The sequence below is a fragment of the Convolutriloba macropyga genome, chromosome 8 (assembly GCF_964194025.1).
Source record: "Convolutriloba macropyga chromosome 8, txConMacr16.3, whole genome shotgun sequence".
Taxonomy (NCBI): Eukaryota; Metazoa; Xenacoelomorpha; order Acoela; family Convolutidae; genus Convolutriloba; species Convolutriloba macropyga.
In genome coordinates, this window is record NC_134475.1 from 55,318,818 (window position 1) to 55,333,080 (window position 14,263).

General features: G+C 35.5%; 1 protein-coding gene across 2 annotated transcripts in view; it reads right to left on the bottom strand.

The window, feature by feature from the left end:
* The window catches only part of LOC142344842 (uncharacterized), a 79,462-nt gene that overhangs the window by 45,506 nt on the left and 19,693 nt on the right, over positions 1–14,263 (bottom strand). For both annotated transcript variants that reach the window (XM_075396843.1, XM_075396845.1), the window contains exon 2: positions 5,309–5,627. In XM_075396843.1, the coding sequence (XP_075252958.1) occupies positions 5,309–5,386 (78 nt within the window). In that variant the 5' untranslated portion in view covers positions 5,387–5,627. The remainder of the gene's footprint in view (positions 1–5,308; positions 5,628–14,263) is intronic.

Consider the following 14,263-nt stretch of genomic DNA (forward strand, 5'->3'; position numbering starts at 1 on the left):
TGCAGTCTCAAAGATAAAATAGGCAGAGCAATAAAACACTTGTTTTTATTGAATGTTGAGATGTTATTGTTTATTAGGAATCCGTAAAACTTAGTGCTACTTCTATTATCTGCTCTCAAATGAGCTTCAATTAGTGACACAAATTCACTTGACCTTTTCTCTTTGAGTTAAAGTCAAGAAAAGTCAAATTCAGAAAGAACAAATCGTTTTTGAGAATGAGGTAAGTCACGTGTGACCAAACACTTGCTAATGTACAAAAAAACTCGCTCCACTAAGAGCGAAAAATGACGTCACGCACGCACTTCAGTTGAAATTTCATGAACGGATGAACAAAAAGCAGATTTGAAGAGATTGTGACGTCATATGGTCGTAACAAAAATCTTGACATAGAAAAACGAAGAGAAGGCCAATTATAGCTCTATCTATCTCTTGACGACTTTGAAAAACAGCAAATGATAGGAAGCAGCAATTTCACACATATTTCTTCTCACAAAGTCTCAACAAATTTAAACAGCGAAAAACTTGAAGCTTTCCCAACCTTTGATTCTCAAAACCATAAAAAATTGCAAGCTCGATGCATTCTGTATTATAAAAACTTCCCTGCAATGAAAAACAACGTATCTTACCTTAACAACAAGGTATGTTAATAACTTTATCGCCCATAGATGCTATATGTTTTGCAATGACTTTTAGCTTTTCCAGTGAGAAACCAAGATATCTATTTAGTTAAATGATGAGATTGATTAGTTGGTTTAAATTAGGTTAAGGGCCTGCTTTCTTCCAAAATATTTCGAGTAATCCATTTGCAAATAAAATTCAAATTTGGTAATTCATTTAAAATCTCAGATTACCTTTTACTGCCAAGGCCTGCTTTCTTCCAAAAATTTCGAGTAATCCATTTGCAAATAAAATTCAAATTTGGTAATTCATTTAAAATCTCAGATTACCTTTTTACCTTTTATTACCTTTTTTTTCGAAAGTTGAGATTTTGCTATATAAAAACTTGGAGCCAAATTCTGATTTCATTCGGGAAAACAATTCTAAATAATGCACCAATCATGAGGTCAAAAAATAATCAAACGCATTCTTATCATCACCAATCGTTTTAAATCGGTTAAAATTCAGAGGAGTCTTCGTTTTGTAATTGAAGTTGTCCTGGGTTCAGTTTAACCTACAGCGTTCTGTCAACCAGAAGAATATGAAACCTCAATATTACAGATAGCTCTTTAAACCAGACACTTCAAAAAATGATAGTTTTGGAGTTTCAAAAAAGGAACTATGCGTTTTCAATTTACTGTCTTTGTTTCACATGAATTGTTTGAGGGTAAAATTAGTATATTTATTTTCCACCGAAAAACATTAAACAAGCCAACAGACTGAGAGGTAGCAACTTGCAAAACAATTCTACTGCAGTTAGCTCCAAGGAAATCACACCTAACAGAGATGATCTCAAAATATTTTAACCGACTAACGTCGGGCGAATTGCTCTCAAACAACCGGCAAGCGGTTGGCTTCGGTAGTACCCAGCTTGGTCTTAGGGATGCTAGCCTAGCCTAAGGAGATGGGGTGGGGGGGGGGGGTCAAGCGATGGTGGGGGATAGGGTTGTGCGAGAACTGGACGAGGCGAGTCCAAGTCGACAGGTTGCAGCAGGGTGGACGGGGGTCTTGGCGGTGGGGTAGGGTGGTTAGGGGACTAACTGAGGGAGGTCAAACCGCCCTTCACACCCTGAAAATTTCTCCTCAAAGTTTCGGTGAATCGCATACTTAGAGACTGATAAGGCCTGAGTTTCTCAGAGAGCTGCTCGGCCACTTAATTATCTCCGAGCGCTACCTGTTTATCCCGTTTTTGAGGACGAAAAAGTCAAATTTGTCAGACGAAAAATTGGTCAAGCAAAAAAATCGCATGAAAAAGATCACAGGGCTAATATAATTGCTACAAACTTTGTTTGAGAGCAGTTAATCGAAATCCAGCCAAAAAAATGACCTTTAATAGCGCAATATTTTAATGGAAGAAACCATAATATCATCGACTTGCATATATTCCAAACATTGCAAAATTTCGGACAACAGGCTCTGCTTATCACAAAAAAAGCAACCAAAATATGATTTCAAATAATTCTAGAATACAACTTGCTAAAGAGACGATTTTTACCTCTAGCTAAATCAGGTCACTGGTAAAAAAACCACTAACTGTCCTTTTCCTAATTTTTATTAGAAAAATCGGCATCAATTTATTGAGCTCATGAGCACTAGATAGTGAAAATGAACTCTTTTGAGCTCAATGTTCAAATCATTGCTAGAAAGTATGAAAAACACGACAAAGGATAAAAATAATAAATGAACAAGATGAATGTTCTCCAGCTTGCGCAATCTGCGAGCAAAAATGTTCTGGCTACAAGCACAATTTTCCAGCAATTTATAATTTACAGGCAATAAATTAAAAATTTTGTAAGTTACTTTAACATTGAACTGCGAGGAAAAAATTCCTCGATTGCGCAGCTTAAACTAATTGCCATTTCGGCCTTGTTTAGCTGGGTTTAATAACTTCAGTAACAGATTACAAATGATATTTTTAGAGCTTATAAGCCACTAGCATAGTTTGTATGGTGAAAAAAAGTTTTGATGCACTTTTCATTTGACTACGTAAACCGTTTCCAATTGAAACTAGCTGCTGAAAATAGCGATAAGTGAATCATGTAGAACCTCAAAGTCAAGGTCAAAAAAGACTAGCAAAATGAAATCGGTCAAGCACATATTTTGCATTAAAATGCACAAAATTAACGGATAATAGCTAGCTTAAACTTAAAAGAATCTTACCCTCCTCAAGACTAGCGGTGAAACATATACTTAGAGACCAGTAGAGCTCTTGGAACGCTAAACAGACACTTCATGCTCTCGGGCGTTAAGCTTTCCAGTTTTCAGGAAAAGTCAAAGCATCAGACGAATAGCCGATCAAGCAAAACATCGCGTTGAAGAAGACCAACAGAACACAAAAAATTGCTGCAGACTTCATATTAGATCAATTAAAAATTGATATAACGCATAATTAAATCTGTGCATTAATCCTTTCGATAAATTCATAACCTAATATTGCAACAAACGTCTTACAAGCCGAGGTTTGCCATACATCTGAAAAACGAGGAAATTTAATCTATCCGAGAATTCAAATCGCAAATTTCCTATATTCTTTCCTTATATGAAAATCATGCAGTCAACGTAATTAACAAGGCTATCAAAGAATTTACTCGAACTAATGAACTTATTATCGATAGCCGGAGAACTTTGAAATTACGCTGAGGCTACTAATTGCCCTCGTGATGGTTGTTAATTTCTTATTTTATATAAAAGATAATGTTAAAAATTTTACAATATTAAATATTAAACGCTGTTCTGAATATAAACAAAAATGAGCTCCTGATGCACTCGGTTTTTCTCATTTGTTCGGCATTTGTGGAAAATATAATTTGTTGGACAAATTTGCAATTCATTACTGAAATAAAGGGGGCTGAATTGAATGGAACGGTTGCATTTTCAAGAGCTTCAAAGCAAAAAGGAGCCATTTTTAGAACCAAGATAAAAATATTGCAATCCAAACGCGTGTATTTACTCCTCTGGGAGGCTAATCCAAGCCAATTTTCTCAAGCCTTTTAAAACAGTGGAACTACACTCAGCCATTCACCTAAAACTGACTTCCTAAGATTTTTTTGCTAAATCTCAATACATGTTTGTTATTGTTAAAAGCAATACAAGATCAAAAAACATTTTTTTTCTCAATGTGAAGAATTTTGTTGTCTTTTGGGCGTCAAAAACGTTGTTGTTGAAGGTTAAAATTAGAGAATTTGCCAGTTGTTTTTGTGTTTGATGTATCATTGATTTTTCTAAAAAAAACCAGGAAGCTCTTAGTCAACTCGTATATAAATGCTGTATAAAATTTGTATACAAATTTGGTATAAAAATTTTGCAGAAGATGGCCAATTCATAGATGATTTCCGGCACGAGACCCACAGAACAGAACTCCATTTGCTGCAATATTTTTAATTGATTAACTTATGTACTGCAAATCCTGACCTCAAATAACCTTCAATTAAAGAAAGATATCCGTATTTGACCAATAATTTTTGGTGACATTTAAAAAACTAAACTTTTGGCAAAATAAGGTGACTTCATATTTACAGATAAGAGCGAAATAGCAATTTTTGAGGTCGTTAATCCTCTAAGTAACTCAGAATTTTAGGAAGGCGTTATCTTCACGTCGAGAAATTAAAATATGTTTTCAGGACTAAGGTTTTTTTTGCTTAAGACATTGAAATGATGCCACAAGTCGGTATTGCACATCGAAAATCCGATTTTTAACAGGACGCTCACCCTGCGTAAACAAATAGCCGCTCCTTTTTCATAATTCAGCTGAAAAATTTCTCTTGATTTTGCAGAGCATTTGATGTTTTTCTCGTATAACAAAAATGTAAATTTCATTTTTTTTGCAGAATAGCGTAGTAACGGTGTTGAAGATTAGGTATTTCAGGAACCCTAATGACAAAGTTCTTTTTTTTTGCAGAAAGAAACTTTTTTTGTCCTGTTTACCGGCCCGTTCTGTATCCGTCAAGTTCAGTTTAAATATTCTGCTTTGCACCATTAACTACAAAAATTCATATTTTTCAGCATGTTGTGTGGTCTAAGTTTCAGCAACTTTCTTTTTAAAAATCGTTATTACCGTCGTTTTGAACGATCCCGAAATACTTTTTTGTTGCTTCTTTGCTCTGCCCTCTTTTAACTGCCCAATTTAATCTGAACAGAGCGATTTCGGTTCAAAACTGAATTGCAAAAGGTCCACCACGTTCATGGTTAATAAGACAAATCCAGGCAGCGAGTGTTATTTCGTATATTTTTGATTTTAACCATGGCAGCGGAGTCTTGTTAAGTCAAGGAAACCATGTTGATCGCATTAACACTAGTGTCGATGTTATGCCTGCTATTATCAAATGGAACTAAAGACAACATATGTGAGCAGTATTAATTGCCAGTAATGATCACTCTCTGCCACATGTCCGCCAATGACGAGATCGTTGTGATGATTTTGGTAGATGTCAACCCGATAGATGCAGCCGCTCATTCACCAACTTTTATTTACCCTTTTCAGGCTTACCTTTTTCAGCTTGCCAACCATCTCGAATTGAAATTTAACTCTTCTCATTAACGCACATGATTTCTGGCTTTCCGATGGAATCAGCTATTAGGAATATTTAAAATTATGAATCTGAGTTAGCAAAGGGTTAAATTTCCTATCATTAAAAATTCACTTTCAACTGACCTCTGTTAAGTCGATTATTGTGACTGGTGGAACAGCCTGTGCTGTCGTCTGTCCCGGACTGCTGCCGACACGACTCATGATGTAGTTTAAGCTCCTCTGCAACTTCAAATGGAAATCAAACAATCAGGAAATGGAGTCAAGGATCAAAATGGATAGGAAGAGATTACAGGTTGTTTTCATGTCCGTGGGGGTTCGCACAGAGCTAGAGCATGTCGTAAAATTGAGCACTGACCTCTTGCGAACCAGCAAAGCGACAACAGCTTTTGTTGCAACTTTTTACTTCCTCAGAGAAAAGCAAATTAGAACCATTTTTTTCTATCTGAAAAAATGGGACGTTAGTATGAAATAAGTAACCAGTAGCCAAACAGGACAATGGTCAAGCCAATAACATAAAGTTTATTTGAAAGGTAAAAAAAAGTTAAAGCTACTTTATGATAAGTTGTGATAGACATATGCCAGTATTTTAAGCTGCTGAGATAATAGCATATCTAATCATCAATTTGACTATTCGCTAATAGTTATTAACTTCATTCAGACATTTTCACTGTTGGAAGGATTGACCCCCCCCCCCCCCCCCCCCCCATTTTACTGAATGGGACTCAAGCACTGAAAAAACTTTTTAGTTTCAAGTTTTGCAAAAAAAAAGTATAATCTATATATCCATACCTATATATCTAAATCTATATCTATATCTATAACTATATAACTATCTATATCTATATCTATACCTATATATCTTTATCTATATCTATGTATTTATATCTATATCTATATTTATATATCTATATATCTATATCTAGATCTCTCTATATATCTATAACTACATCTATTTATTACTATATCTATATAACTATATCTATATCTAGACATCTATATCTAGATCTATATATCTATATGTAGATCTAATATATATATATATATATATATATATATCTACATATAGATATATAGATCTAGATATAGATGTCTAGATATAGATATAGTTGTATAGATATAGTAATAAATAGATGTAGTTATATATATATATATATATATATATATATACATTATACATTATACATTATACATATACATTATATATATATATATATATATATAGATCTATACATATCTATAAATATATATATATATGTATATATATATATATATATATATATATATATATATATATAGATATATACACGTATATATAATAAATATACCTAAATATATATCTATAACTATATCTATTAATTTATATCTTTATCTATATCTACATATGCAAACCTAGATCTATATATGTCTAGTTCTATCTATCTATAACTAAATTTATATATATATATATATATAATATATATATATATATATATATATATATATATATATATATTTATACATATATACATAATATATTATATATATATCTATATATATATATATATATATATATATATATATATATGCGTGTGTGTTTGTGTGTAAATCTACATAAATTATATATTAAAAATAAATAGATAACTATTATATCAAAAAAAACAAAATATATTAGTAGACTACTTTAGTATTTTCAAATTATTTATTTGGTAATTATTCATTACTCATTTGAGCCAACACGGAAAAATAATTTTACTTTTTGAGCTGTTGATTCAACAAATTCCAAAAACAAATTCCAAATGACAAATGACAAAACAAATTCCAAAACAAATTCCAAATGACACTTCGAAAATATTTTTGCAATGAAAAATCAAATTTTCATCATTTGATTTTCAGAAAAACTAAACCAACAAGATTCCACACAGTTAAAAAAATTCAGCCAAAAAATTGCTTACATATAGGTAAGCCGGGTTATTGAATACATCAATGCCTTTCAAAACAGCCGAAATTTTAAACACTAAATCTTGAATGTGAAAACTTAATTGAACGAAAACATCAATTTAAATTAGGTTCAACCACAAATTAATTTGCATCTTTATCAATTGAAAAGCGGACTTTTTATTAGATTTGTAGCTGATGTCACAATAAAGCCCATAAAAACATACAAGCACGAAGGAACATCAGAAAAATCATCACCAAATATGACCAATTCAAAAGAAAATATTTACAACATCTTGCAAAAAATAAATGAAGCAAAATGAACAGGCAGTAAATGGTAGGAGGCCAGTAAACAACACAAAATGCTTTGATTTAACTCGCAAAAAGATCTGGAAAACTTAACCAACTACCGTCGGAGGAACTGATCTTGAACAAGCGACGGATGGGTTTGCTTGTTTGACGGCAGCGAACTTGAGCCTAGCATATAGATGAAAATTTGAGATATGGATGACAGCAAAAAATTTTAGAAGCCCCAATCCTCTTTTAAAGGTGAATTGCACAGCAGGCCGTTGAACTTTGAAGCCATCAATATTTTAAGCGAAAACAATTTTAAGTTTTTGCGAAAGTGGTAACATTTAAAATTTAGCCAAAAACCCTTTTCGGAGCTACCGTATGCATGAAGTCTCGAAATTCAAGGTGCAGCTTCCGGCTCACTGTACAGCTACCTGAACCGTGCAGTTAGAGTTGCATGAGAGCTTTTCAGCTGTTAAATAACCTCGCGCATTACCAGTGTATGACGCTTTTTAAGAAGGAAAGTCAATTTTAATAGCTCATCATCTCTTTTAGATTCGAAGACAAAGATGGGCAATATAATTACTCAACTTCACTTTGCCACAACTCAAAAACTTTGAATCCGTTGATACTATTTCCCGAAAAAAAACGACCGATCAACGACTGCCGTTGCAATTGCTCCTGAACGAAAGATGAAAGGTGGCTTGGGTTTGATCAAATGAGAGACAGGTGGGCTGACCTCATGGGGCGAGAACAATAAAAACAATGTGTTAAAATGGGGGTAAAGGGAGTCAAAGGTCGCCCATTAAATCATAAAAAGCTGCTCCATCAAGTTTTTTTAGCAGCCTTTATTAACCGTACACTTACAGCTAAATAAATCTACCGGAAAGTTCCCCGGAGACACAATTACCAAAGGGTGAACATGTTTATCCAATTCCTGAAGACAGATAATCAACTAAAACTGAAAAATTTGCAAAACGCGTTTACGATAATTGCTTTGATATAGAACAAAATAAAATTTTAATCCTCTGAAATAAGTGAGCTTGTTTGTAGCTCTTCGCTACCCCAATTGCAGCTCCAGGCATAGCAAAGAGTACAAAACCAATTGAGCTCAATCTCTGTATCATAAATAATGTAATTTACTTATACCATTAATCAGCACTTTGACCTGCTAAACACACATTTCGTTGAAAAAAACGAGCAAATTCAAACAAAAACCATCAAAATCCATTTATAGATTTAGAAGAGGAGAAAGAGCGAAACCAAGCTTTTTCAATCAAAATCGCCTTGCACGCAGGAACAAGTTTCTGAGAAGCCTCGGTTAATCGCATAGTCAGCACCTACTAAAGCTCCAAGAGCATCTCATATGCTTAACGTCCTATAGCTTTACTTGCTTACTACGTTTTCAAAAATGGAAAGTCAATTTGAATTCATCAGTCAAGGTGTATGAGAAACGACGTCTTCTGAATCAACGAAAAAGTGCGCAAAATTATTACGCCAAAACTATTCCAACATAACAAAACAATTTCTGAATTTATAAATCCTTTCCAAATAGTAAAACAATCACATTCTGGCTGTCCAATCTAATTCTTCCTGAACGAAAACGAGTTGCCCGCACATCTAATGGCCTAGGGGTGTACCAGTTTAACCAATTTATGAACACGGAAATTCAATTCGACAGCAATAATTAGGCTCCAAGAATAGCTGAAGATAATTGTTCGATGCTTCATTATAGAGCAATTAAAAACTTTAAAAATGTATAAATATTAGAATGCAAGAACTCGCTAGCAGCTCTTTGCTATCCCCACTGCAGCTCCAAATACAACAAACTGAGCTACAGTTCTTAACAAGAGAAGTCGAAAAACCGAAATTTACCGGCGCAATTTGTTTTGCTGAAAAAACAAGGCAGATGTGGAACTAACACAATCAAACGCCAATAAAACTTGAATCAAAACCGTCGTATGAATTGATCTTGAAAGTTCGATTGTTTGAGTGCAGTCAGCTTGAGCTCAGCACAGAGATGGCGGGGAGCTACCAGAAACAATTGTGATGGAATGGTAGCAGATAGCGAAAACCCAATTCGCTATTCAATTAACAACTGCCTTTCACGCCGTTAAAATGCAAAGGTAACAACAGTTTGAACGAAAACCTGCGCCAACAATTCAAAATCCAGTTATAGTTTTAGAAGAGGATAAAGATGGGAACAACACAGCCTCTTTTTTCAATCAAAATCCAAAAGTGACAATTCGCTGAAGAGCCTCGGTTAATCGTATAGTCAGCACCTACTAAAACTCGAAGAGCTTCATATATAAGTAACGCCCTATTGCTTTATCTGTCTACCACGTGTTCAAACATGGGAAGTCAATTTGAATTCGTCAGGCGAGGTGAAAGAGAAACGAAGTCTTCTAAATCAATAAAAAAGTTGTAAATATCATTAAGCCAGAATTTTAAAGAGCAATTTCTGAAATAATCCTTTCATAATAGCAAAACAACCACATTCTGGTGGTCTATTCTAATTTCTTTTGAACGAAAGGTGAGGGCCAGCATCGTTATCAAACATCTCAGGGGCAGGGAGTTAAACCTTAGAGTAAGAAGGCAAAAAACCCGTGGCAATACATTTGGGGTGGAGCCGATTCAACAGCACTGTTTAAACAAGGAAATTCTGCATCCAGCATTTGCTCAGCCGTAATACTACCAAACACAGAGAGGAAATAAAAAGAGCCACATTTCTATACCAGGGAAGTCAAAAAACATCAGATGCCCTTGCGCAATGTGTTTTGGTAAATCGGGCAAATGTGGACGTAACAAAATGAAACGCCGAAAAAAGTCAATTCAAAACCGTCGAATGAACTGATCTTGACAGTTCAAAGTTCACTTATTCGAGTGTAGTCAGCTCGAGCTCAGCATAGAGCTGGAGGGGAGCTACCAGGAACGTTTGTGAATGAACGATAGCAGAAAACCCACTTCTCTATTCAATTAACAACTGTCCTTCATGCCATTAAAGTTCAAATTTAACAAAAATTTGAAAAACCTGCACCAAATCTATGCAAAAACTCGTAAAATCCAGTTATAGTTTTAGAAGAGAAGGAAGAGGGGAAAAACAATAAGCCTTTTTTCAATCCAACTTAACCTGCACAGAGTGACAATTCGCTGAGAAGTCTCGGTTAATCGTATCGTCAGCACCTAAAGCTCCAAGAGCTTCATATAATTAACGCCATTTGGCTTTACCTGTTTACCACGTTTACAAAGAAGGAAAATCAATTTGATTTCGTTAGGCGAGGTGTACGAGAAACGAAGTCCTCTAAATCAATAAAAAAAGTGGGCAATATCCTTAGGCCGGAACTTAAAAAAGCAATTTGTCATATTAATAAATCTTTCACGATAGAACAACAATCACATTCTGGTGGTCCAAGCTATTTTCATTCGAACGAAAGATGAGGGCCGGCACCGTTAACAACCAGCTGAGGGGCAGGGAGATTAACCTTAGAAATGGAGGGCAATAAACGCGGGACAGTACATTTGGGGATAGCGGATTCAAGAGCATTGTTTAAACAATGAAAATCTGCCTCCAGCGTTTGCCCAGCCGTAACACTACCAAATACAAAGAAGAAACTAATAAAGCTACAATTCTATACCAGAAAAGTAAAAAAAAATAATTGCCTCTGCGCAATGTGTTTTGGGAAAATAGGGCAAATGAAGTAACACAATCAAACGCCAATAAAAGTCAAACCAAAACCGGCGGATGAACTGATCTTGACAGTTCAAAGTTCGCTTATTTGAGTGTTGTAAGCTCGCGCTCAGCATAGAGATGGAGGGGAGGTACCAGGAACATTTGCGATGGAATGGTAGCAAAAAGTGAAAACCCAATTCTCTATTCAAACAACCGCCTTTCAAGTCGTTAAAATTCAAATCTAACAAAAATTTGAACAAAAACCTGCACCAACATCAAACAAATATTATCAAAATCGAGTTGTATTTTTGATTTAGAAAGAGTGGGAAAATACAGGCTCCTTTTATTCAAAAAAAGCCCTGCACGCAGAGACAATTCGCTGAGAAGCATCGGTTAATCGTAGAGTCGGCACCTAAAGCTCCAAGAGCTTCATATAATTAACGCCATTTGGCTTTACCTGTTTACCACGTTTACAAAGAAGGAAAATCAATTTGCGTTCGTCAGGCGAGGTGAACGAGAAACGAAGTCTTCTAAATAAAAAAGTGGGCAATATCCTTAGGCCGGAACTTTAAAAAGCAATTTGAAATTAAATCTTTCAGGATACTACAACAATCACATTCTGGTGGTCCAAAATATTTTTATTTGAACGAAAGATGCGGGCCGGCACCGTTAACAACCAGCTGAAGGGCAGGGAGATTAACCTTAGAAATGGAGGGCAATAAACGCGGGACAGTACATTTGGGGATAGCGGATTCAACAGCATTGTTTAAACAATGAAAATCTGCCTCCAGCGTTTGCCCAGCCGTAACGCTACCAAATACAAAGAGGAAACTAATAAAGCTACATTTCTATACCAGAAAAAACAAAAAATAATAATTGCCTCTGCGCAATGTGTTTTGGGAAAATAGGGCAAATGAAGTAACACAATCAAACGCCAATAAAAGTCAAACCAAAACCGTCGGATGAACTGATCTTGACAGTTCAAAGTTCGCTTATTTGAAAGTTGTAAGCTCGCGCTCAGCATAGAGATGGAGGGAAGGTACCAGAATCATTTGTGATGGAATGGTAGCAAAAAGTGAAAACCCAATTCTCTATTCAAACAACCGCCTTTCAAGCCGTTAAAATTCAAATCTAACCAAAATTTGAACAAAAACCTGCACCAACTTCAAACAAATATTATCAAAATCGAGTTGTAGTTTTTGATTAGGAGAAAGAGTGGGAAAATACAGGCTCTTTTTAATCAAAAAAAGCCCTGCACGCAGTGACAAATCGCTGAGAAGCCCCTGTTAATCGTAGAGTCGGCACCTAAAGCTCCAAGAGCTTCAAATAATTAACGACCTATGGCTTTACAAAAGACTTTGTACGAGAAACAAAGTCTCGTGAATCAATGAAAAAAGTGGGCAAACTCATTGACGCCACAACTTTAAAGCAATTCCTGAAATTATTAATCCTTCCCGAATAGTAAAACAATCACATTTTGTCGGTCCAATCTAATTACTTTTCAACGAGAGATGAGGGGCGGCATTGTTATCACCCAGCTGAGTGACAGGGAGGTTAACCATGGCGTTGGAAGGCAAAAAAACGCGAGTTAATAATTTTGGAGTAGAGCGAACTCAAGATCACTGTTTAAACAATGAAAATCTGCATCCAACAGCGTTTGCTCAGCCCCAACAGTACAAAAAACAACAAACAAGAGTAAATTAGTAGAGCTACATTCTTTATACGAGAGAAATCAAAAAATAACTGCCCCCCGCGCGATGTGTTTTGAGGAAATTGGTCAAATGTGGAACTAACCCAATCAAACGCCAATAAAAGTCAAACCAAAACCGTCGGATGAACTGATTTTGACAGTTCAAAGTTCGCTTATTTGAGTGTTGTAAGCTCGCGCTCAGCATAGAGATGGAGGGGAGGTACCAGGAACAGTTGTGATGGAATGGTAGCAGAAAGTGAAAACGCAATTCTCTATTCAAACAACTGCTATTCACGCCGTTAAAATTTCAAGCTAACAAAAATTTGAATAAGTACCCCGCACTAAATTGATGGAAAAACTATCAAAATGCACTTATAGTATTAGTGCAGTCACCTTGAGCTCAGCATAGATCGAGGGGAGGTACCAGGAACGGTTGCGATGGAATGGTAGCAGAAAGTGAAAACCCAATTCTCTATTCAAACAACTGCTATTCACGCCGTTAAAATTTCAAGCTAACAAAAATTTGAATAAGTACCCAGCACCAAATTGATGAAAAAACTATCAAAATCCAGTTATAGTATTAGTGCAGTCACCTTGAGCTCAGCATAGATGGAGGGGAGGTACCAGGAACGGTTGCGATGAAATGGTAGAAAGTGAAAACCCTAATCTCTATTCAATTAACAACTGCCCTTCACCCCGTAAAATTCAAAGCTAAAAAAAATTGGATTAAAACCCTCACCAAATTGATACAACAACTATCAAAATCCAATTATATTTTTGAGTGCAGTCAGATTGAGCTCCGCATAGATGGAGTGGAGGTAACAGGAACCGTTGCGATGGAATGTTAGCAGAAAGTGAAAAACCAATTCTCTATTCAATTAACAACTGCCCTTCAACCCATTGAAGTTCACAGCTATCAAAATTCTGAACAAAAACCTGCACCGAATTTACACAAAAACTATCAAAATCCAGTTATAGTTTTAGATGACGAGAAAGGGGAAAAACACTCACCTTTTTTCAACCAAAAATGCCATGCACGCAGTGACAAATAGCTAAGAAGACTGGGTTAATCGTATAGTCAGCACCTAACGCTCCAAGAGCTTCATATAGTTAACGCCCTATGGCTTTACCTGTTTACCACGTTTACAAAAAAGGAAAGTCAATTTGAATTTGTCACGCGAGGTTACGAGAAACAAAGTCTTCTGCATCAATGAAAAGTGGGCAAAATCAATTACAACTTTACAACAAAGCAATTGCCGAAATTATTAATCCTTTCTGAACAGTAAAACAACCACATTCTGGTGGTCCAATCTTAATCTTATTCTTCTTGAATGACAGATGAGGGGCGGCATTGTTATCAAGCAGCTGGGGGCAGGTAGGTTAACATTAGAGTTGGAAGTTAATAAACGCGGGGTATTAAAATGGGTAGAGCGGCTTCAAGATCACTGTTTAAACCATGAAAATCTGCCTCCAGCGTTTGCTCAGCCGTAACAGTATCAATGACAGTAAGCAA